Here is a 21960-nt window from a genome sequence, read left to right on the forward strand (position 1 = left end):
AGCTCTCTTCACACTTATTAGTCCAGTTGAACCTTTGCTGTTTCTGGGTCAGGTTGGTGGCTATCTTAGAAAAGCCCTCTACGAACCTCCGATAATAACTTGCTAATCCCAGAAAGCTCCTTACTTTGAATGCATTCTTTGGTCTTGGCCAATCCTTCACAACCTCTACCTTGGGTGGGTCTACTGCAACTCTGTCCTTGAATATAATGTGCCTGAGGAACGCCACTTACTAAAGCCAAAACTCGCATTTCTTGAACTTGGCGTAGAGTTGATGCTCTTTAAGTCGTGATAAGATCAACCTCAAATGTTCCTCGTGCTTGACTTCGTCCTTTGAGTATACTAAGATGTCGTCAATGAACACTACGACGAATTTATCCAAGTAGTCCTTAAGTCCATAAATGCAGCTGGAGCATTGGTAAGACCGAAAGCCATAACTAAGAACTCGTAATGCCCATAACGAGTTCTAAAAGTTGTGTTAGGAATATCCTCTCCCCGCACCTTGAGCTGATGGTACCCAGACCGTAAATCAATCTTTGAAAACACAGTCGCACCACAGAGTTGATCAAACAAATCATCAATTCGGGGTAGCGGGTACTTATTCTGAATCGTTACTTTATTCAGCTCGCGGTAATCTATGGACATTCGCATGCTTCCATCCTTTTTCTTCACAAATAGAACCGGTGCTCCCCATGACAAATGGCTCGGTCTAATGAAACCCAAGTCTAGGAGTTCTTGTAGCTGCGTCTTTAACTCCTTGAGTTTGGTAGGTGCCATTCGGTATGGTGCCTTGGAGATAGGCTCGGTGCCCGGTACTAATTCGATCATGAAGTCAATTTCCCGAGTCGGCGGCAACCCTGGTAAGTCGTCGGGAAATACTTCTGGGAATTCCTTTACAATGCAGACGTCTCCAACATTAAGTGGTGTTTCCTTTACCACATCTGTGATGCTGGCTAAGAATGATTGACATCATTTTTCTATCATCCTTTGAGCTTTGAGAGATGATATTAGCGGTGTGCGTAATCTTGAAACTTGTCACATGAAGCATAGTCTCTGGCCGTCAGAAGTCTCGAACGTCACTTTCTTGCATTTGCAGTCGATGGTTACGCCATGCCTTACTAGCCAGTCCATGTCTAGTATCACGTCGAAGTCTTTGATCTCCAGTTCTATCAGATCTCCTTCTAGTTCTACGTCCTCAATCTTGATCGGTACGCCTCGTACTATCCGTGATGATAGAACTACTTTGCCCGAAGGCAACTCGGTTACAAACTTAGTTCTAAATTTTTCACAAGGTTTATCTAGTTTTTCTATCATTCCTAAGGAGATATACGAATGAGTGGCTCCCGAATCAAATAATACACAACATATATTATTGAGGATAGTGACCACTTTATTGCTGGCATCTGCTTCCCCTTGGGTTAAGGCTAATACCCTAGCAGGAACCATCTTGTCTTCCTTTTTCCCCTCTAGCTTGAGCTGGGGACAGTCTTTCTTCCGGTGTCCTTCTTGACCACAGTTGTAACATCCCTTGGTGTTTTCCCGACATTCACCAGGATGTTTCTTTCGGCACTTAGTACATTGCGGGTATTCTACATAACCCGACCTACTGCTTCCATTGTTCGTTCGTGCCCTTTTATCGCTATCGGACTGCCTATTGTTAGGATGCCTTCTTTTCTGACCATTATTGTTGTTGTTGGACTGATTGATATTGTTGTGGTGGTTTTTGTTCTGACTAGTCTGAGGTTGACTCTGCTGTCTAGGCTCAGGCTTACTGGCTTCTTCTTTACTAACATTAGCCTGCAGCCTTTCTACTTCTATTGTCGTTTCTAGAACATCGGCACAGGTAGTATTTCCTGAGTTTGCTAGCTTAACCCCTAGTTCAATCTTCAGTCGAAGTCCTCTAACGAACTTGGTCACCCTCAAATAGTCAGTTGGAACCATTTCCGGTGCAAACTTAGCTAATCAGTTGAATTGCCGAGCATATTCTGCCACTGATAAACTCCCTTGGTTCAGGCCAGCGAACTCCTCGACTCTTGAAGCGATGACAGCCGAATTATAATAATTTTTGTGGAACAGCTCCACAAATTGGGTCCAAGTCATGGTGGCAACATCATGCGTCTGCTGAACTAAATCCCACCATATTCTCGCATCTTTCTTGAGCAGAGACAAAACGCAGGATATGCAGTCTGCGTTGCCTAGATTCATGTGCGTCAAGATTGGCTCCACATTTCTGAGCCATTCTTTTGCCTCGAAGGGGTCTGTGGTCCCTTAAAAGTTTAGAGCATGTTGCTTATGAAACTGCTCATAAACTGGCTCCATGTGCTGAACTGGATATGGTGCATAGTTCGCCACTGGCCATCCCCCATATAGACCAACTTGTTGGGGTGCTGGGGCCATTTGTTGGGGCTGTGGTGGAGGTGGAGGCTGAGTCTGTCGTCGTTGTTGCTGCAATAATTCCTCAACTTGCTGTCGCAATCTGGCAATTTCCGCAGTGTTGTCAACTGGCGGTGGCGACGGCGCATTGTGGCTGGCAACAGCACGCACTCCCCTTCTGCAAACTGGAAGGGATTCATTGTTCACCGGAGCAGCGTTGGAGGCATTTCCATTGGTGCGAGCAGACCTTCAGAGCGACATCTTCAATAGAGTTCTAACAGTTGATAAAAACATGTTAGACCTTTACCCTAATAAGTTCTAAGGCAAAAACTTAATCTAAACAAACATAACTCGGACCTATTAATTATGACTTCTTATGAAAATTATATAAGTCTTCTTTATTATTAGAGTGAGTTTCTATACTTAGAAAAATAAGCCATCTTTATTATTTTCTAAGTCTGTTTCTAATTATCCTATATAACTTAATTCTCAGGCTCGAAACTCGTCGTTGTTCCAAAGTTAACCATATTGAGGGAGGACTAGGATTAGTAAAATCGTTCCCACTTCTATGACCCCCTAACTCTCAATATAGAGAACCCGATTCATTGATTTGTATCCACCCTCAACGAATTTAGTCATTATTTATTAAATTTATTATTTATTATGATTGCAAAAGAAAATCAAACTCATACATGTTAACAAAATAACAATGATATTAATTTGGAAAAAAAAGTTTTCACTATTTACAATCATAAATGCAAATAAATAAAATAAATAAGAAACTAATCTATTCTAAAAATCGGGATCTTCTACATCCGATCATTCATCTAACATATCATCATCTATCTCTTCATAGTCATCATTTTCTTGTGTCTCAAAATGCCCTCGAGGAAGATTTGTAAAAATTCTATGGTTTTGCTCATTTGTAAATTGAAATTCCATTTTTGAAGTGAACCTAAGTATGGGAAAATAATATATCATAGCTACCGGCAATTCATTTTCATCATCTATTGTATCCCAAATATCTTATAAGGCTGTAATCACAGTAGGATAATCTCTAAAAAGTCTAATTACTAAAACGTATTGCTCCGTTGATCTCATCATGATTTGCTTAGATTCTTGGAGGTAACCTATCTCCCTGTGGAACAAAAGTAGTCTTCGAGTGATTCTTTCTAGCACTCCTACGGTGTTTCTTGGTTCTCTAATTCCTTTTAAAGTCTTAATGACTCGGATATCCTCATAAGTTAATGCTCCATTCATTCTTAACTGAAAACATAAAGGCTAAAATCGTTAGTTATACATATAAACATAATAACTATAATCATAAACACTTACTTGGCGGTTAGATCCGGAGCTCGAGCATGTGTATCGAGGAGAACTTCATGCGAATGAACCGTTGCTCTAATATCAACTGTAATGACCCAACTAATTCTAGACTTTGGACTATTAAAACTGCTCATACATATACACTATTCTTAAGAAAACATACATATGAAACATTCATAACTTTATTAAAATCCATAAAGTAAAAGTTGAAATATATATATGCGGGGTATGGGATCTCATTGTTTTAAAAAATGAAACATAACTTAAATCTTAAATAAATTTGTTACAAAACCAAGTGCGGAAAATACATATAAACATAATAAAAAGACTGAAATCAACGTCGTCCTCGAATCGTTCACGCAGTCCACCGAATCCATTCTTCCTCAATATACAATCCCAAGCTGCCAAGAATCTTTCCGCCACCATAACTATTTTCCTGCAGATATAAATAAATAAAGGAATGACCCTAATACCCAGCAAGGAAAATCTACTAAAAGTATAAAATATAAACATAAACTATAAACATATGACTATAAAAACGTATACCACACAAGACTACACTATTAATGGCCATTATGGCATGTGATAAACCATCTATGTCCCCTGTCTAATATTTGAGGTAGATTAGATCACATGGTAGCATATGATAACCCATCTAGGTCCCCTGTCTAATATTTGAGGTAGGGTAAATCACATGGTAGTATATGATAACCCATCTAGATCCCCTGTCTAATATTTGAGGTAGGGTGAATCATAACATAACATAAACTTATCATAACATATTATACATAAACATAACATATGAGCATAAGATATCATACAAACATACAAGATCTATCCTATTTTCCTTACCAATACCGGGATGTGAGAACAAGGACGGGATTTTGGAACACTCCTAAAACCAACAATAGAAATGTGAGTATTTCTAAAAGAAAAGAGATGAAAAGGAATGAACTAAACCACCGAGAAGAAACTTACCGACAAGAAATCTTAAGTTCAAATAACTTAAATACCTAACCAAGATAATGAGAATCAGGGAGTTAGGATTTGAGTAGAGAAAACTATAAGAAACTAATGAAACATACATAAATGAACTAGGAATAGGAATACCTTTGAATGCACTAAAACTGAACTACACCTTGATATCAAAAAACACACTATTAATCTTACTTCCCAAGTGTTTAATAAGCTTAAGATGATAAAGCTTATAACCCCAACCCAAGTGTTTAATACTCTAAAGTAAACCTAGCAGCTTGAAAACTCTGAACTCAGCTTGAAGAATGAAAGAAATGGCTGGGTACTAGGTCCTATTTATAGAGTTCAAGGATGAAAAGATCTTCTTTTAGCTTGAATAAAAATAATGAATTTTAATTGAAAAACATTTGAATATTCGTTCAGCAGAGGCTTAAGACTCGGTCAAAAGATTCAGAGGCTTGCTAAGAGGTTGAGGGTTGAATTGAGCTTGGTTTCAAAACCATTTAAAAATCTTGCCCTAGAGCCGATATATCACCCATGGTAGGCGATATATCGCTTGGGCTTATATTCCCGAGGCTCGTGGAAGCGTTCGTGCGAAGTTACGTGTTTTTCGTATTCTCCGTGTGGCGATATATTGCCCCTAGAGCTACGATATATCGGCATACACTGAAATATTATACACATAATTGCACTTTTTCAGCCTAATTTGAATTGAGTAAACAACTTTGATTGAGTCATATAACGATTTTAAAGCTGCTGGCAAATTCTGGGGTTTTCAAATATTTCTCTTATAAAACTATTCCTCAAAAATACTTAATTTCTCAATAAACATGCACATGACAAGTGTCATGATCTTATTGGTTCTATCTAAACCTTCTGGTATACTAAATATCATCTTCATGATCAACTATATTAATCAAACCTTATGTTATAATTAATATTCTTAAACTATAGGTTAAATTTATAAAATCTATAAATGTTGCTACGAGTGTTCAACTAAGTCCCGGCTTGAACCATAATCCACAGTCATAAACATACTATAACTACTACTAGCTATTACTACTACTATCTAACTAGCTAAGTAAAGTTCTTGGACTCTACAGCTTCCTCCTTCCTCCATCTCAGATGTGGAGCTTCCTCTTCCTCGGATCTGGGTCGTGGTGGGGCTTAGAACAAAGGTCACAGTGTTGCGAGGCTCGGATCTGGGGAGAAAAGCTCTTCGCGAGGTTAGATCGGTGAATGATAAGAACTGGGGAGAAAAGCTCTTCGCGAGGTTGGGTCGGTGAATGATTGAATCTGTGTCTTGGTCTGCCGATGAAGAAGAAGAAGAAGAACAGAAATTAAGGAACGATTGGGTCTGTCTTTGATTTTTTTTGTTTGCTCTGAATTGATTTTGGGAGATATTGAGATGAGATCAGATATTGATTTAGTGATGATCAAGTTTTTTTTCTCTAAATCTGGGTTTTAGATGAGTTCAAGAACCCATATATTCATTTTAGATGAATATGGGTTTTAGATGTTGAACAAATAGTTTTTTTTTAATCTAGGTTTAAGTAATTCAATTTTATTGTAATTAAGTTTTGTTTAAGATTTTAAGTATATGTAATTAAGTTTAGTATTAGATTAAAATTTAATTTTGTTTTAATTTTTATTTTACTTTTTAAATTAAATATTACATTTTAAAATTTTATTTTAATTTTAATTTTTTTAATATTAAAGTTAATTTAATATAATTTAAATTTTAATATTTAATAAAATCTGAGGGTATTTCAGTCATATTGAAAAATTATTTGACCAAAATTGAGTCTATGGTATTATTTTATTCTATTTTGCAAAATGTGAGGTCCAAACTGTCATTTAACAAAATATGGGTCTGATTGATAACTTTTGCATAACACAATGGCCAAAATAGTACCCAATTTGAAAACATAAGATATAATTTCAAGTAAATTAGGAGATAGTATTATTAAAATTAATTATTTTGTAATTAGTTTAGAAAAAAATAATTTAGTGTTATTTAAACCACATTACTCTAATTAAATATGTAAACAAAACTCAGAAGTGTGATTTGGTATTTTTGAAATTATAGTCCCTCTAAAAACATTATAGGATGTAAAAATTTGTAAATGAGTATTTAAGTAAAATTCAGGGTAAAAATGATATATATCTTTTTAAAAGTAAATTTTGGTATATTTGAGTAATATTTTAAAGTGTTAATTTTATATCAAAAGTTCGAAAATTGTATAATATTGTAAACTTAACCAAAACAAAACGGAAAAAAACCAACTGTGCTCAGCTCTCTCAGTTTCTCTCCCCGGCGGTTCGGCCTCCTCTCTCCCAGTCTCTCTTCTCCGCCGTCGCTGTCCACTCCTAGCTCGTTATAGCGCCGCCCTCAGCATTGAGGTTGGTAGAATAGATATCTGTTTGGTGATGGTGATGGTGATGGTGATTTGAATCTGTTTGATAATAGTGATTTGAATATGTTTGAAATAATTTTTAGAATTACTCTCTGTTTTTCAGTGGGATTTGTTTGATAATGAGTTTTTATTTTTAAAGCTTCCTACTGGGTGTATGAAGCTGAGGTTGATCAGCTTGAAATGGTGCGTTGGGGTTGAATTTATTGCATTCTTGGGTTGACCTTTATATTTGAATGGGTTCTTGTTTATTGTATCTGAATATGAAATACTAATTTTGTTTGCACTTTATCTTGTTAAGATGTTAAGCTCTTAATATTGATTTTTGAAACAAGTACTTGGGTGGGTAAGAATGTGAGTCATTGTTGGTCTTCACTATTCGTAAATTTATGTTATTAGAAAAGAAAAACATGCCTTCAAGAATAAAGCTATGGATTATTTTTCAGAATATACTGGCTACTGGTTTGAAGAATTAGCCTTTGGCCCCCAAGTATGCATGTTATTGTCTCAGTTCAGACGGTGTTTTACAATGAATGTTCATTGCTTCCAGAAGAGTTTCTCTTTCGCCTCATCCCCTTTGGTCCCATTACAGCTTCCATCTCCAACGTAAGAAAAAGTATTCAATATGAGCCACCGAAAAACGGTCAAGTTCTAGTTTTGGCTGAATATGTTTTATGTTTGAGCCTTGGTTGTGCAGGGAAACCCATTTTTGGTATGTTTTACCTGATGAAGTACGGAGTCAAAGCCTTATGAATCAGTACTTGGAGATTTTATCACCATGTGAGAAAGATAACGTTGTGAGTATGAGTGGGGATCAGCTCAGGAAAAATGCTGTGCTTGCTCGAGCTTTGGTTCGCACTACTATTGCTAGATATGTAGGTTCTCTCAAATTGCTGATAATATTCTTATATGCATTGAATGGAGGTTGATGTGAATATCTGAGCAATTCTGTTTCTTTCTAGATCAGACCAATTCTCACGTTAGTCCAGAATCCTTGAAGTTCAGGAAAAACAGTTATGGGAAGCCTGAGGTGGGTTTCTTTTCCTTGCAATTATTGTTGTGTGGTGGAAATTGTTTTGCTTGCCTTTCATTTACCTCAGCAATCTTTTCCTGTTCAGTTTATTTGTTTTGTACTCTGGTAATATTTTTCTATAGCTTAAGTAGGTAGACTGGCAAACCGCTGATTGGCAACCACCACCATTGCATTTCAATATCTCGCACACTTCTTCTTTAATAGCTTGTGGTGTAACTGCAGATGTGCCTGTAAGTGTTTGTTTATGTTATTAATAGTTTGAATTTCCTTACTTTTTTAGTATTTTTGTATGTTGTTATTGTGAAAGACTAGTATTGAGCAATCTAATTTAATGATCTAATTGTAGATTGGTATTGATGTTGAAGAGAAGAAGCGGAAAATAAAGAATAGTGTCTTAGCTTTTGCTCGGAGGTACTTTTCTTCTCATGAACTGGAGCATTTGGCTGCTATTACAGATCCTGAAATCCAGCGTCAGGAGTTTATAAAGCTTTGGACTCTTAAGGTTGGTATGCTTGTATTATAATTCATTAAATATATTATGTTAAACTATAGGAGCGTCAATTGCTTGCAAACCTTGCTAATTCGGCCATTATTAAAATTCCACAAAATTTCCATTAAAGTTGGAATGGATGATCTATAATTACTGTATTTTCATCCTCTTCTTAGTCTTTATTTCGCAGCAATTAATTATAATGAAATTATCCTGTAAGTTCAGTTGAATGCGTGCTACCAAATTGCTGTCAAATTTATTGACATTAAGCTGTAAGGTTCCTTGTGTAAACTAGTAAGGGAATTCAATTGTCAGCTATTACGAAGAATGTTGTTTTGCCAAGCTGTTTAAGGCATTAATTTCATTTTCCAGGAGGCATATGTTAAAGCCTTGGGGAGAGGTTTCTCAGCTGCCCCATTTAACACCTTCACCATTCTATTTAGACCTGCTATAACTAAAGAAGAAGGCCACCTTTTAAAGGGTTCCGATAATAAGGTATTATTGATATGCTATGATTACTGCAAATAAGTGTTCTTTCTTGAATAGAATATAGATCAAAATCATGTAACGTGTCTCAAAAATTCATGCCATTATTTTGGTCATAAGATGATAGGGTTTTCCTGCAATGGGTTAGTCCAAACCAGAAACAAACAGAAGCAAGAAGAACTAGAAAGTATGTATTGGAAATAATCAGGAATTCGAGAGCCTGAATTCTCTCCAAAAGGGTTACAAACCACCAAACTCTTCTCTGCCTAACCCTCTCTACTACTCTCCCACTTTTTCTATTACTCGCGGTTACGTCATAATATCATGCACCTCGGTCATACACAAGTCTCTCTCTCATAACTAATTCCTGACAAAGTCCCTACCAGCTGCTGACTTGGCATTCCCCTTACCCTTACCTCTTCTAGTGTATACATACATGATAGGAGGCCTATCATAAGATTAGGTGAGTAGGATATGATCACAAATAGTATGCCACAGGTTTCTTTCAAGAGTTTGAACTTTAGTATTTTGAAATACTTCATCAGGTACCTGATATTGCTGTTGAGCCTGTTTATAATCTCAGTACTCTGACAAGTAATTGCCAGTTTGCACTTCTGGAGTTGGCTGGTTCTCATTATGCTGCTATTTGCATGGAAACGGCCAAAACCATTGAAGGTAAATCTTTTCATTTTATCATGTTGAGTGTTTGACAAATAACATTGCTAATTTGTAGGTTGAAATATCATCTGCAGGGAATCCAATGAAAGTGATAGTAAGGAGAACAATTCCACTTTTTGAAGATGAAGAAATCACTCAATTGTAACGATTGATGAATTGGCTTGATTATTTTGGATGATCATATTCATTGGACACTGATATTAGGGGCAAAAATGTTTGGTCTCATTGTAATTGTGACTTGTTTTCGTTTATTTTAAAACGGATTCATTTATATATAAAAAAAAATTATTGTATTGCTCCCCATATTTCTCTCTCGCACACACACCAATCAGTGTCCTTGCCACACGTGTCATCTTTCTAATATTACAAGTGCTAGTCACGTACAATTGCTGGATTAAAAACCATCATAAATTTATATGATTCAATGCAACATATGCAACATACCAACTAACAACAGTGATATGCCAATGAATAATTTCAACATAAAAATAAGTTCTCAGCCCAACAAAAGGGCCATAATAATTGTGCTTCGACGAACGTTTTATTTTGATCCACTAGTGCACGCCAGGGAAATCATCGTAGAATATGGATACCGCATTTCAACACCAATATTTGCAAACCTTGTCCCGTTTTGATCCTGATTTGGTACCAGAATGTGTTTTTTTCTTCTTCCGGAATTGTCAGTAAAATTGCTTCTAGGAAAGAGCTCAAAATCTATTCGAGCGACTAACTTCTCCCAACCTTAGCTAAACTTTGCATAAGCATGATTTGGCATAATCAAAATCTCTATTCACTTTCAGATATCTAGGAGGAGCTAAACCAATAAAAAAAATGTTATAAACTTGTTGCGGAATTATTAGTTCGATCATCCAGAAACAAGACATGAGTAGTTGTAAGTTGTAACCCTTTTTTTACCAGTAATCTCTGCAAGAACAAACCCCATCTTTAAAATGGTGGAAACGAGTTGCATCTCTAACAATAAACTCACGGTCTGCTATTCTACTAACCAGCTTTAAAAACAAGTGACAGTCATCACATGCCCTCAGGTTCTTTATCACAATGATCTCCATCCCTGGACGGGTATTCAAAAGCGCAAATGCAATTGCCAGTTTCTCGCTATGCACATTACTCTCACCAATCAAATGTTGATTGGTTTTTATCTTCCCACCAATCCCATTAGACTCACCAAGTTTCTTCACCAAACTTTCTAGTTCAGCCAACATTCTATATATGTCATCTGTCTGTTGATGAGTTCTGTCACCAGCCAAGAAAATATGAATTTTCCCTTTGAACTCGACATAGCTGTAACCCGGCTCCTTTCTAAGCTTTCGTTCCCTCATCATTGTTCTAACCTTTAGTACACCCTCTAGATTCTCTGCATCCGAATATATGTTTGATAACAAAACATAGTAACCGATATTGACAGGTTCGAGATCAATGACCTTTTCAAAAGCTAACTCTGCTAGCTCTATGTTTTTGTAAATTTTACAAGCATTCAATAGGGCTCCCCACACAGCACCGTCTGGCTTTACCTTCATTGACCGAATGAGGTCCTCAGCTTCCTTTAATCGCCCTGCTCGGCCTAACAGATCAACCACGCAAGAGTAATGCTCTGAACCTGGTTGCAAACCATAGCTTCTCTCCATTGCAGCAAAATATTCTAGGCCCTTATCAGTTAATCCTGAATGGCTGCAGGCAGAAAGAATGGTTACAAACAATGTTTTATCTGGTTTGATTCCAGTTTTTATCATTTCTTCGAAGAGCTTCACGGCAAGCTCCCCATGTCCATGCATTCCGTATCCACCTATGATTGCTGTCCATGATACTAAACTTTTTTCTTTCATTGAAGAAAAAATTGCATAAGCTTTTACCAAATTTCCACATCTAGCATACATGTTAACCAGGGAATTCTTCAAAAAGGGATTGGAACCAAAGCCACGGATCTTAATTCGTTGTTCAACCTCACGGCCAATACCATGGGCACCAAGGTGTGTGCAAGATGACAGAACCCCTACAAGCGTCACAGGGTCAGGAGAAACACCAACGAGTTCCATCTCCCGGTAAAGGTCCAAAACTTGGGTAGCAAATCCGTTTTGTGCGTACCCAGATATCATGGCATTCCAAGTAATCAAACCCTTTTCAGGCATTTCGTCAAACACTCTCCGAGCGTACTCAACTGAACCACATTTGACATACATGGTAAGCAAACAATTCCCAACAGACAAGTCAAATTCCAATCCGCTCTTGATACTACAACAATGAAGACTCATCCCAAGATCTAAATGCACCGGTGATGTACAACCGGGGATCAAACCCAACAAAGTAATTGAATTAGCCGACACAAGTGCCTCCCTCATCCTACAAAACAACATAACCGCATCCGAAAACTTCGAGTTCAAGGTGTACCCAGATATCAAAGCATTATAACAAACAGTAAGCCTTCTCGACTGAGGATTTTCATCAAACACTTTACGCGCATTCTCAACTAGAGAGCACCTACAATACATTGATATCAAAGAAGTCTGCACAAAGGGTTCGGGCTCACACCCAGTTTTGAGAACATGGCCATGGAGGAGAGTTCCAGTGACGGAGAACGAAAGAGCGGCGGAGGACTTGAGAACGAAAGGGAATGTGAAGACGTTGGGGGAATGACCGGAACGTAGCATCCGACGGTAAAGATGGAGAGCATCGGAGAAGAGACATTGCTTGGCAAGCTCCCTCAACTGGGTGTTCCAAAAAGTTGCGGTTGGAGCTAAGCTTTTGGCTATGGCGGCCTGAACAGTCATGCATGCTATGGCGTTTCAGTGTTTGTCGTTGTCGTCGTTTTGTTTTTAAACAGTCGTTTGTACGGCATTTGCTTTTTTTTTTAAATGAGGGAGCACGGCAGTACGGTAGACCTGCGCCGTATTTAAACTGTTACTGAAGCGGATAGAATTGCATATAACGATCAGATTTTCATATCTCATTGTTCAGAGCTCACCTTTGGTCACTTTGCCCGTGCCATGGAAGCCGTACAGTTTCAGGCAGTGGCTTCCCGCCATTTCTCTTCTCTTTCGAGCAGCAAAACTAAAACCCTCTGCAACAACTACAAGACTTCTTCAGCTAGATTTTGCTCAGCTTGGACTGGTTCCCACCTCTCCACTGCGCTCTCTTCCAGGAATTTATTCACTGTAAGAGAATTACTCTAAGATTTTGGCTTCTTTAGTTTACAGTGATGCTCTGATTCGCTTTGGTCCTTTAACCTCGAATACTCGAAAACCCAGAATTAGCTTTCTTCTTTTTCGTGATGTATATATATGTGTGTATTCTTCAGAGAGAGATATGGGGTTTGGTGAATTCAAAACATGTTAGCCATAGAAGGGAAATGCGTGGAATTATAAGAGCAGAGATGTTTGGACAGTTAACCAGTGGCCTTGAATCAGCTTGGAACAAGCTCAAAGGAGAAGGTTTGTTTTTGTTTATAGGAACGAAGTTGATTCTACTATAAAGTGTACTTATTTGTGAATTTCTTGGGTTTCAGAGGTTTTGACTAAGGAAAACATTGTGGAGCCTATGAGAGATATTAGGAGGGCTTTACTGGAGGCAGATGTGAGTGGTCAATGTCTTGTTATTTTAGTAAATCTTTACACTGATAAGATAATGAATAAATGTTGATCTTCTAACAGGTGAGCCTTCCTGTCGTGAGAAGGTTTGTGCAAGCCGTCAGTGACCAAGCGGTTGGAGTTGGCCTTATTCGTGGTGTCAAACCAGATCAGCAATTGGTCAAGGTGTGATTCTCGATAATCTAATGTAACATTCTGTTCTTATCTTTAAATTTTCTCTGTTGTTGATGACCAAAAGATATCCAATGTGACTGAATTTCTTTGTCAGTAGGCACAGTATATTTTTAGGGAAGAGATTGTTAACTCTGAGCTCATTGGTTCAGATGAATCAAATTTCTGAAAAAAAGTAGTCTCTGTTGAGTTATAATTGGTGATGAACAACAAAGGTTTTGAATTACTAATTTTTGCAGATTGTGCATGATGAGCTAGTGAAACTAATGGGTGGTGAGGTGTCTGAACTTGTTTATGCAAAAAATCCCCCCACTGTTATTTTGTTGGCTGGTTTACAAGGAGTTGGAAAGACAACTGTGTGTGCCAAGCTGGCTTCTTATCTTAAAAAACAGGTGCCTTTCACAAACACCATCTCATTTATGATTCTCATTGTGCGTTATAGTCATGTCCAGAGTAAACTATTTTTGCTTGTTTACTAATACAATGTCCAATCAACCGCAGGGGAAGAATTGCATGCTAGTTGCTGGAGATGTTTACAGACCCGCTGCTATTGACCAACTTGAAATTTTGGGTAAACAGGTATGCAATTTTTTGTTTTTCAACAAACTTTGTGTTTCGTTTCATTCTTATACTAAAATCTAACTTGTGACAGGTGGGTGTACCTGTATATACTGCGGGAACAGATGTTAAACCCTCACAAATAGCTAAGCAAGGTTTAGAGGAGGCCAAAAAGAAGAACATAGATGTGGTGATAGTAGATACTGCTGGAAGGCTTCAGGTAATACATCTCTATTTCTAATGACTATAATTTTGCATTAGGCTTTCTGCACCTTCTGGCAATTTTACTGCAGGTATTGATTTTACTTGTATGATGTTTGTTTTCCTTTTGAAAACAGATTGATAAAGCTATGATGGATGAATTGAAAGATGTAAAGCGAGTCCTGAATCCTACAGAAGTTTTGCTCGTTGTGGATGCAATGACTGGCCAAGAAGCTGCAGGTATTTATATTTTTCATTTGACTTGCTTGAGGGTGAAATGTGTTGAGACTTTAATTTCTTCATATGAATATATGAGCCAGTATTTTTTAGTATTTATTAACAAAGCCTTAATTTAGTTTACCATGCAAGTTATTATGGCACTGCTAGTCTCTATTTTTATTATTTTTTTAATGTGTGGACTCCAACTTTCTCTACAGCCTTAGTGACGACATTCAACTTAGAGATTGGGATTACTGGAGCTATTTTGACAAAGCTAGATGGAGACTCCAGGGGTGGAGCAGCTTTGAGTGTTAAAGAGGTTTGCTTTGTCATTGCCTAGTATATGGTGTATGGACTATGGACTATTTTTCTTGGACGAATAATTTATAATTCTTCTTGTAGTGTTGTATTTTTAGCATCAAATACTTTTTTATTTATTTAAGTTAAAAGTTCACTTTGGTTATGCAGATTGTCTGGTGTTTAAGTTAAAAGTTCACTTTGGTTTACTTTGGAGTGCTGTTATGCAGATTGTCTGGTGTTTAAGTTAAAAAGTTCACTTTGGTTTACTGCTCATATATTTAGTAGTTTATATCAAAGTCATATTCAAGTTTTGTGATGTCAGGTATCAGGAAAGCCTATCAAGCTAGTTGGGCGAGGTGAGCGGATGGAAGACCTTGAACCTTTTTACCCAGATCGAATGGCAGGCCGCATATTAGGAATGGGAGATGTTCTATCATTTGTGGAGAAGGCGCAAGAAATTGTAAGTTCTATAACAACCCAATTATAAATTCACATAATCAAAAGCACTTTATGTACTTTATTAATTGAGTTATGTGTATAGATGAAACAAGAAGATGCTGAAGATCTGCAAAAGAAGATAATGAGTGCAAAGTTTGACTTTAATGATTTCCTAAAGCAAACACGTGCTGTTGCACGTATGGGATCCATGAGTCGTGTTATTGGAATGATTCCTGGAATGGGGAAGGTATGTATACTTTTTTCTTAACATTCTCCATATTGATTGAAAAGTCACCCCATGTTTTGGTTGTATTTGTATCTATAGAATTAACTTCTATACGTGCATGCAAACAGGTTACTCCTGCACAAATTCGTGATGCTGAAAAGAACGTAAAGATGATGGAATCCATGATTGAAGTGATGACCCCTGGTCTCTTCTTCTCCTCACCTGCTGTTTATATATTTTGACATGTGAATTACGTTTCTCTTTAATGTGTAATCTATACCCATTAAACCTGTCTTATTCTCTTGTCTATTTGCAGAGGAAAGAGAAAAGCCAGAACTGTTGGCAGAGTCTCCTGTAAGAAGAAAAAGAGTTGCTCAGGATTCTGGAAAATCAGAGCAGCAGGTATCTCTACAATAGCTCCTTGATAAAACACAAATATCACAATATTAGCTAATGAAATATATTCAATGAAGTTATTAGATGTCATAAATAGATCATATGATATTTGTTAATGGATGGTAGGTGAGCCAACTTGTTGCTCAACTCTTCCAAATGCGTGTTCGTATGAAAAATTTGATGGGTGTAATGGAAGGCGGATCGATGCCAACACTCAGCAATCTCGAGGAAGCAATGAAATCTGAACAAAAGGTGCCTTGTTCATGCTGTTTTTCATTTTATTCTCATCATAGTTTACACCAAAAACAAATGCAAATGACACTGTTTTGAGTTGGTGAATGTATGGTAGTTCATGCTGTTTTTCATTTTATTCTCATCATAGTTTACACCAAAAACAAATGCAAATGACACTGTTTTGAGTTGGTGAATGTATGGTAGCTCAGTAAATGTGGTGTTCGTGACATGTTGACATTGTTTTGGATTTGTTTTGTTTTTAGGCTCCTCCTGGTACTGCAAGGAGGAAGCGAAGATCAGAGTCAAGGAGGCAGTTTGTAGACTCAGGATCAACAAGGCCAAGTCCTCGTGGCTTTGGTGCTGGAAACTAGCTCATTTTTTTACAAAACAGTTGTATTTTAAGATTTTTCTACTTGCATTGTGGTCAAATTCATTGGTTTTGGTTGTTCACGAGTATTATACTCGTAAAACTGTTTTTGCAAATGTCAGTGTAAGTTATCTGTGTATTTAGAAGTTGTAGTTTCATTTGTATTAACAAGGCTCACAAAGTTGAAGTCAAACAACCGAAACTCCCACAATTTTTCTATAAATATTTATGTTATATTATATATATAAATAAATCATCTATATATTTATACATTGGACAACTATGAGGTGATGTGGCTTACTAGAATCAGAAATATAGTATTTATCTATAATTTGTGGTTTTTCTAATTTTTTTATTTAAAAATTGTGGTTTTTCTAATTTTTTTTTATTTAAAAAAAGATTAATTAATTATTTAAAAAATCCCTATAGTCTCACATGGTTTGAAAATCATTGTGGGGTTATACTTTTATAGTATAAATAAATCTCTATTAATTTTGATTTATAATTTGTTTAAATATTAATATTTTTTTCTTATTATAATTGATTTAACTCAATTTTGCTCAATAATTATATTTTTATTGAGTTTATCAAATTTATATATTATATATAATTTCAGGTAAATTAGCAAACATACGTAACATTATAGAAAAGTCTATACAAATTATAATTTTCTATTATTATAAAAAAAAATTATAATTTCCTTCCTGATATTATATTATATTTTGTAAATATTATAAATCTATATATTTATATAAAGGAGAGACTGATGTGTTTTCTTAGCTTTTCCAATTTGTTTTAAATATTATAAATCTATTTATTTATATAAAGGCACTCTAAAATTGTTCTAACTTACTTTTTCCATTTCTTAGTTTTTCTCATTTTTCTATTCAACTTTTTCTGAAAAAAAAATATTTTTTAACAAAATAATAATAACAATTAATTCTCTTTTATTTTAGTTTAATTTCTAAATATCTATGTATATATAATAATAAATTAATTAATATTAACTCTATTTTTTTTTATCTTAGTTTATAAACATCTATCTATATATATAATGATAAATTAATTAACTAATTTAAATAAAGATATTTGAAAGTTTTTTTAGATGAGATATTTTTTTTAAAATCTATATATTTATATAAATGATTTATCTATATTTATATATAAAAAAAAGAGGCATATAGAGATGATGTGGTTTCCTAAGATCAATAATATAATATTTATTTATTTTCTCATAATTTGTGGTTTTCCTAATTTTTTTATTTTAAGAAAATGATTAATTAATCATTTCAAAAATCTCTATAGTCCCACATGGTTTAAAAATCATTGTGGGGTTATACTTTTTAGCCTATAAATAAATTCTTTATTGATTTTGATTTGTAATTTGTCAAAATATTAATATTTTTTCTTATGACGATTGATTTAACTTAATCTTGCCCAATTTATTTATTTATATTTTTAACACTTTAAAAGTGTTCTAACTCATTCTATCTATTTTCTTAGTTTTTCTCATTTTTTTATTCAACTTTTTCTAAAAACTATATATTTTTATTCTATTTTTGAAAATAACAATAATAATGAACTCTTTTATTTTATTTTAGTTTATAATAATAAATTAATTACTATTAACTCGATTTTCTTTTATCTTAATAATAAATTAATAAAATAATTTAAATAGAGATATTTATATATCTTTTTAGATGAGATTTTTTTAAAAAAAATATTATAATTAAAATAAAACATGCTTGCATGTATAAATACATATAGTGTTGACGCTGTTTTTCGTCAACTTAAAATGTAGTGCACGTAAACAGTAATAACTATGGCAAAGAAGAATAATACAGTAGAACAATGAGAGTTTTTTACGTGGTTCAGCAGTTAACTCTGCCTAGTCCACGAGTCAATTTTATTAAGACTTTAGAGTTCTCTGGAAATCCTTCAAGGATGAATTCTCTAGAATTTCTCTTCAGATTACAAAATTCTGGTCATTTACAAAGGTACATGACATCTCTATTTATAGAGGAGATCTCAGAATCCAATCCCACACGTTTCGGAAAGTTATTTTGTAAATTAACAAATTTAATTACTTTAAAGTTTGTAACTCCCATATACAAGGAAACGTCCCCTGAAGATCATAGGGCATATAACAGACTAGTTAATATCCCTTTAATGTAGGGGAGTTACAACAATAAATATATTTTAAACGTATGGACCGCGTCTCATCAGATGACCCATTACGTTGTTCGAGATCGGTAATCAGTATCATGCCGGACCAGGCCTTTAGGTAAATTATGAGCTAGTCACTTTACCCCAAGACCAGCTTGGAGCGGGTGAATACCACCGAGGCCATTATATTCCGAGCTTATACTCTTGCCGAGCTCGGGCTACTTGATCCGAAGACACCCGACAACGGATATACTTCGACGCTACGTCTTTCGAGCTTAGATATCATTCCGAGGTTACATATCTTCGAGGTTGCCACCTTTCTTTGAGGGTTCGACACCTGGATCACGAACATGCACTTTAGACATTACGAGCTTACACCTAACGAGTCCAGCTTTCGAGGTCACATCCTCAGGTCTCGAAATCTGGGTGTAACATATAGAAATTATTTAAAAATTAAATTACAACACAATTATATAAAAGAAAATATATTCTCAGTTACTCTATTTTAGTCAAAGATTTTTTCTAAAAATTCAATACGAACTCTTTGTTGAATAAATTTTTAATAATTTATTTTACCATTTTAAAAATAAAGGGTCAAAATAAGTAATCGACCAAAATACACGTGGTTCAAATAATCTATCTATATATATTCCTATTCTTAATGTTTTGACAAAACATGAGGTCGAAAAGTTAACTTTTTAAAAATAAATGGTCCAATCAGGTAATTGACTAAAAATGAAGGTTCAAAATGGTGTGAACCCTTACACAAAATATATTATATATATAATTTACTTTTTATAAAGAATTTTGAACCTTTTGAATGCTTACACGATCCAAATGTTAATTTAAAAAATAAATAAAAGTTCAAAATAGGTACTCGGTCAAAATAGAATGTTCAAATAATCGATCTATCTATTTATTTTTTTTAACGTTTTGACAAAATACTTGGTGTAAAAATTAATTTTTAAAAATGAAGGGTAATCGAACAAAATAAACCTTGCACAAAACATAAATTTCTTTATACATAATTTAGACTTTTTATAAATAAATCATGCAAAGTGTATAATAATAATAAATATATGAATAAAATTACACGTACAACAAGCTGTTTGAACTTTGTTTTCGGCATTTTAATTATTTGTTATACAATGAACACAATCATAAAAAAAAATTTAGGTCAAGGCGCGTCCACGTGTCCAAATAAGGAACATGTTGTACGAATATGGTAAAAAATACTATTTACCACACAATCTTTCCAATAAAATTTAAAAATATAAATTTTTTAATCATTACAAAAACTGTGCGAAGTGCAGTTATGTTTTATAGTTATATTATAAAGTTAAATATGAGCATGTTTCCATTAGAGTTCAACTATGAATTTGGAGGCTGTATAAAGATTTGATACTAAATTTTGAAAAATGTACTTTTGCTAAGTTTTTGTTTTCCTTTTTAAAATACTTGTTTACAATTTTTATATAAATATAAAAATAGGGAATTTTTAAAAAATATGACTTTTATACTATTAATATTCACAAAAATGATAATTATACTTTTCTTAATTTGTATGGGAAAATTTATTAAAGACAAAATTAAAGTATGAGAAACACAATTAGTAGCTAACTAAAATATAGAAATGTCACATTTTTTATCATAGTTATATTTTCTTTAATTTTGAAGGTGATTTTATTTTATTTTTTTCAATTTTTTATTTTTTCCTTCATTTTTAATTATTTTTTCAGTTTTTTATCTTTTTTTTTTCCTTACATATTTTTTCTTCCATTTTTTTACAAATTTTTTCCTTTATCCTTTTTCTTTCTTTACATTTTTCTATTCTTCTTCTTCTTCTTCATTTTTATTAATTAATTTATTTATTTTATTTCATTTGTATTATTTTTTTTCTTCATATTTTTTCAGTTTTTCTTTTTCTTTTTTTCCATCTATTTTTTCTTCATTTTTGTATTTATATTTTCTCCTCCCATTTTTTTTCTTTTTCACACATAAGAGATTTTTTTTTCTTCCATTTTTTTTTTCATTTTTTCTACCAATTTTTTCATTCATTTTTTTCTTTCCATTTTCCATTATTTTTCGTCTTCTTCTTTTCATTTTTATTCATTCATCTATTTTTTTTCCTTCATCATTTCTTTTGTTTTTTTTTTCTTCATATTTTTGTAGTTTTTCTTTCCTAAGTTTTTTTTCCTTCTTTTTTTGTACTTATTCTTTTCTCTTTCCATTTTTTTTCTTTCTCACACATATGTTAACATTACATAATTATTTTACTATTTTTTTATTTATTATCTTTTATTATTGTAATTTTTTTTTATAGTTTTTTCTACTATATGTAAAAAGATTCAAATAAATTTTTTTCAGCATTTGGAAATAAATTTTTTGGAAAGAAAATTAATAAAAATATGAAAACGTGAATGAGTAACCAATTACCTTGATGGGAACATTCAAATCTATAAAAAAAATTATATGAAGAAGATGGGAGAGAAGGGAAAGAGAGTGGATCTGATTTTTTTTTCAATGTTCAAATTTGTGGAAATCGGTTACCTTCCTGTTATTTGTGTGTATATTTCTAGGGGTAACTAGTTACACTCATGTTCTTTGTATGTATATTTCTAGGGGTAACTGATTACTTTCACGTTATGATGTGTGTGTATATTTCTGGGTTCTTTATGGTAACTGGTTACATGTGTTACTAAAATCATAGTTACTTCTTCCTTTTTTTTTAATGAAGTGTTCTTCCTCTTTTTCATTTAGATTTGCTGTTTCTTTTCATATTTAATATGAGTAACTTGTCACCCCTCTTATGGTAACTGGTTACCTCTCTTATGGTAGAATGTTACTCCTCTCAGGGTAGCTGGTTACTCCTCTTGGTACATGTTATTTAACCTAGCTCTAAGATTTTTTTTACATAATTGTCAAAGATCAATCAAGTAATTGGTTACCTTACCCAGGATTTGAAAAAAGAAATGTACAATATAAAAATAAGGAAAAAATATTTATTATAAATAAAATAATAATAAACACAATTCATATCACAAAAAAAAAATTGCACAACAACCAAAGAAAAATTTAATATAAAATTAGTTATATAAAAATAATATAAAAAAATAAATAAGCTAAAAAAATAATCAAATTACAAATATAACCTTCCAAATTAATAAAACTTGATTAAGAGTAAAACTATGACATAAACCAACTTTTATATAAAAATAATGGAAAATAAACCCATAAAATTGAAAAATCTTAAAAAAGTCATAGATTAATTTTTTTTTTAAAATTATATTTTTGCACACTTGATTAAAAA

At 33.9% G+C, this 21960-nt stretch overlaps 3 protein-coding genes across 4 annotated transcripts; 2 read left to right on the plus strand and 1 right to left on the minus strand.

The window, feature by feature from the left end:
* Positions 1 to 6928: 6928 nt before the first annotated feature.
* On the plus strand, positions 6929 to 10075 carry LOC133823907 (uncharacterized). 2 transcript variants are annotated; one of them, XM_062256760.1, is made up of 9 exons: positions 6929 to 7074; positions 7532 to 7691; positions 7783 to 7960; positions 8053 to 8115; positions 8250 to 8348; positions 8465 to 8620; positions 8981 to 9103; positions 9640 to 9769; positions 9847 to 10075. In XM_062256760.1, exons 2-9 carry the CDS (start codon positions 7582 to 7584, stop codon positions 9915 to 9917), a joined length of 930 nt encoding a protein of 309 aa, XP_062112744.1. In that variant the 5' UTR covers positions 6929 to 7074; positions 7532 to 7581; the 3' UTR covers positions 9918 to 10075. The 2 variants fall into 2 exon arrangements, with proteins under 2 accessions (XP_062112744.1, XP_062112745.1); XM_062256761.1 differs by having other exon boundaries at positions 9700 to 9769.
* Positions 10076 to 10166: 91 nt separating this feature from the next.
* LOC133823905 (putative pentatricopeptide repeat-containing protein At3g11460, mitochondrial) lies at positions 10167 to 12634 on the minus strand. Its single transcript, XM_062256758.1, has one exon. It carries the CDS (start codon positions 12556 to 12558, stop codon positions 10684 to 10686), a length of 1875 nt encoding a protein of 624 aa, XP_062112742.1. The 5' UTR covers positions 12559 to 12634; the 3' UTR covers positions 10167 to 10683.
* Positions 12635 to 12721: 87 nt separating this feature from the next.
* On the plus strand, positions 12722 to 16754 carry LOC133823906 (signal recognition particle subunit SRP54, chloroplastic). Its single transcript, XM_062256759.1, has 15 exons — positions 12722 to 12942; positions 13086 to 13218; positions 13293 to 13360; positions 13438 to 13539; positions 13785 to 13937; positions 14047 to 14124; positions 14198 to 14323; positions 14442 to 14544; positions 14742 to 14842; positions 15146 to 15283; positions 15365 to 15508; positions 15616 to 15691; positions 15804 to 15889; positions 16010 to 16135; positions 16381 to 16754. Exons 1-15 carry the CDS (start codon positions 12775 to 12777, stop codon positions 16486 to 16488), a joined length of 1710 nt encoding a protein of 569 aa, XP_062112743.1. The 5' UTR covers positions 12722 to 12774; the 3' UTR covers positions 16489 to 16754.
* Positions 16755 to 21960: the final 5206 nt, after the last annotated feature.

The sequence above is a fragment of the Humulus lupulus genome, chromosome 3 (assembly GCF_963169125.1).
Source record: "Humulus lupulus chromosome 3, drHumLupu1.1, whole genome shotgun sequence".
NCBI classification, from domain to species: Eukaryota; Viridiplantae; Streptophyta; class Magnoliopsida; order Rosales; family Cannabaceae; genus Humulus; species Humulus lupulus.

Bases quoted from the DNA above. Each gene is read 5' to 3' on its own strand.
- LOC133823907 (XM_062256760.1), top strand. From the start codon at position 7,582: ATGTTATTGTCTCAGTTCAGACGGTGTTTTACAATGAATGTTCATTGC. The intron at 8,621-8,980 runs GTTGGTATGCTT...TTCATTTTCCAG, and splicing joins TAAAGCTTTGGACTCTTAAG to GAGGCATATGTTAAAGCCTT. The intron at 9,104-9,639 runs GTATTATTGATA...ATACTTCATCAG, and splicing joins TAAAGGGTTCCGATAATAAG to GTACCTGATATTGCTGTTGA.
- LOC133823905 (XM_062256758.1), bottom strand. From the start codon at position 12,558: ATGACTGTTCAGGCCGCCATAGCCAAAAGCTTAGCTCCAACCGCAACT.
- LOC133823906 (XM_062256759.1), top strand. From the start codon at position 12,775: ATGGAAGCCGTACAGTTTCAGGCAGTGGCTTCCCGCCATTTCTCTTCT. The intron at 14,545-14,741 runs GTATTTATATTT...CTTTCTCTACAG, and splicing joins GACTGGCCAAGAAGCTGCAG to CCTTAGTGACGACATTCAAC. The intron at 16,136-16,380 runs GTGCCTTGTTCA...TTTTGTTTTTAG, and splicing joins CAATGAAATCTGAACAAAAG to GCTCCTCCTGGTACTGCAAG.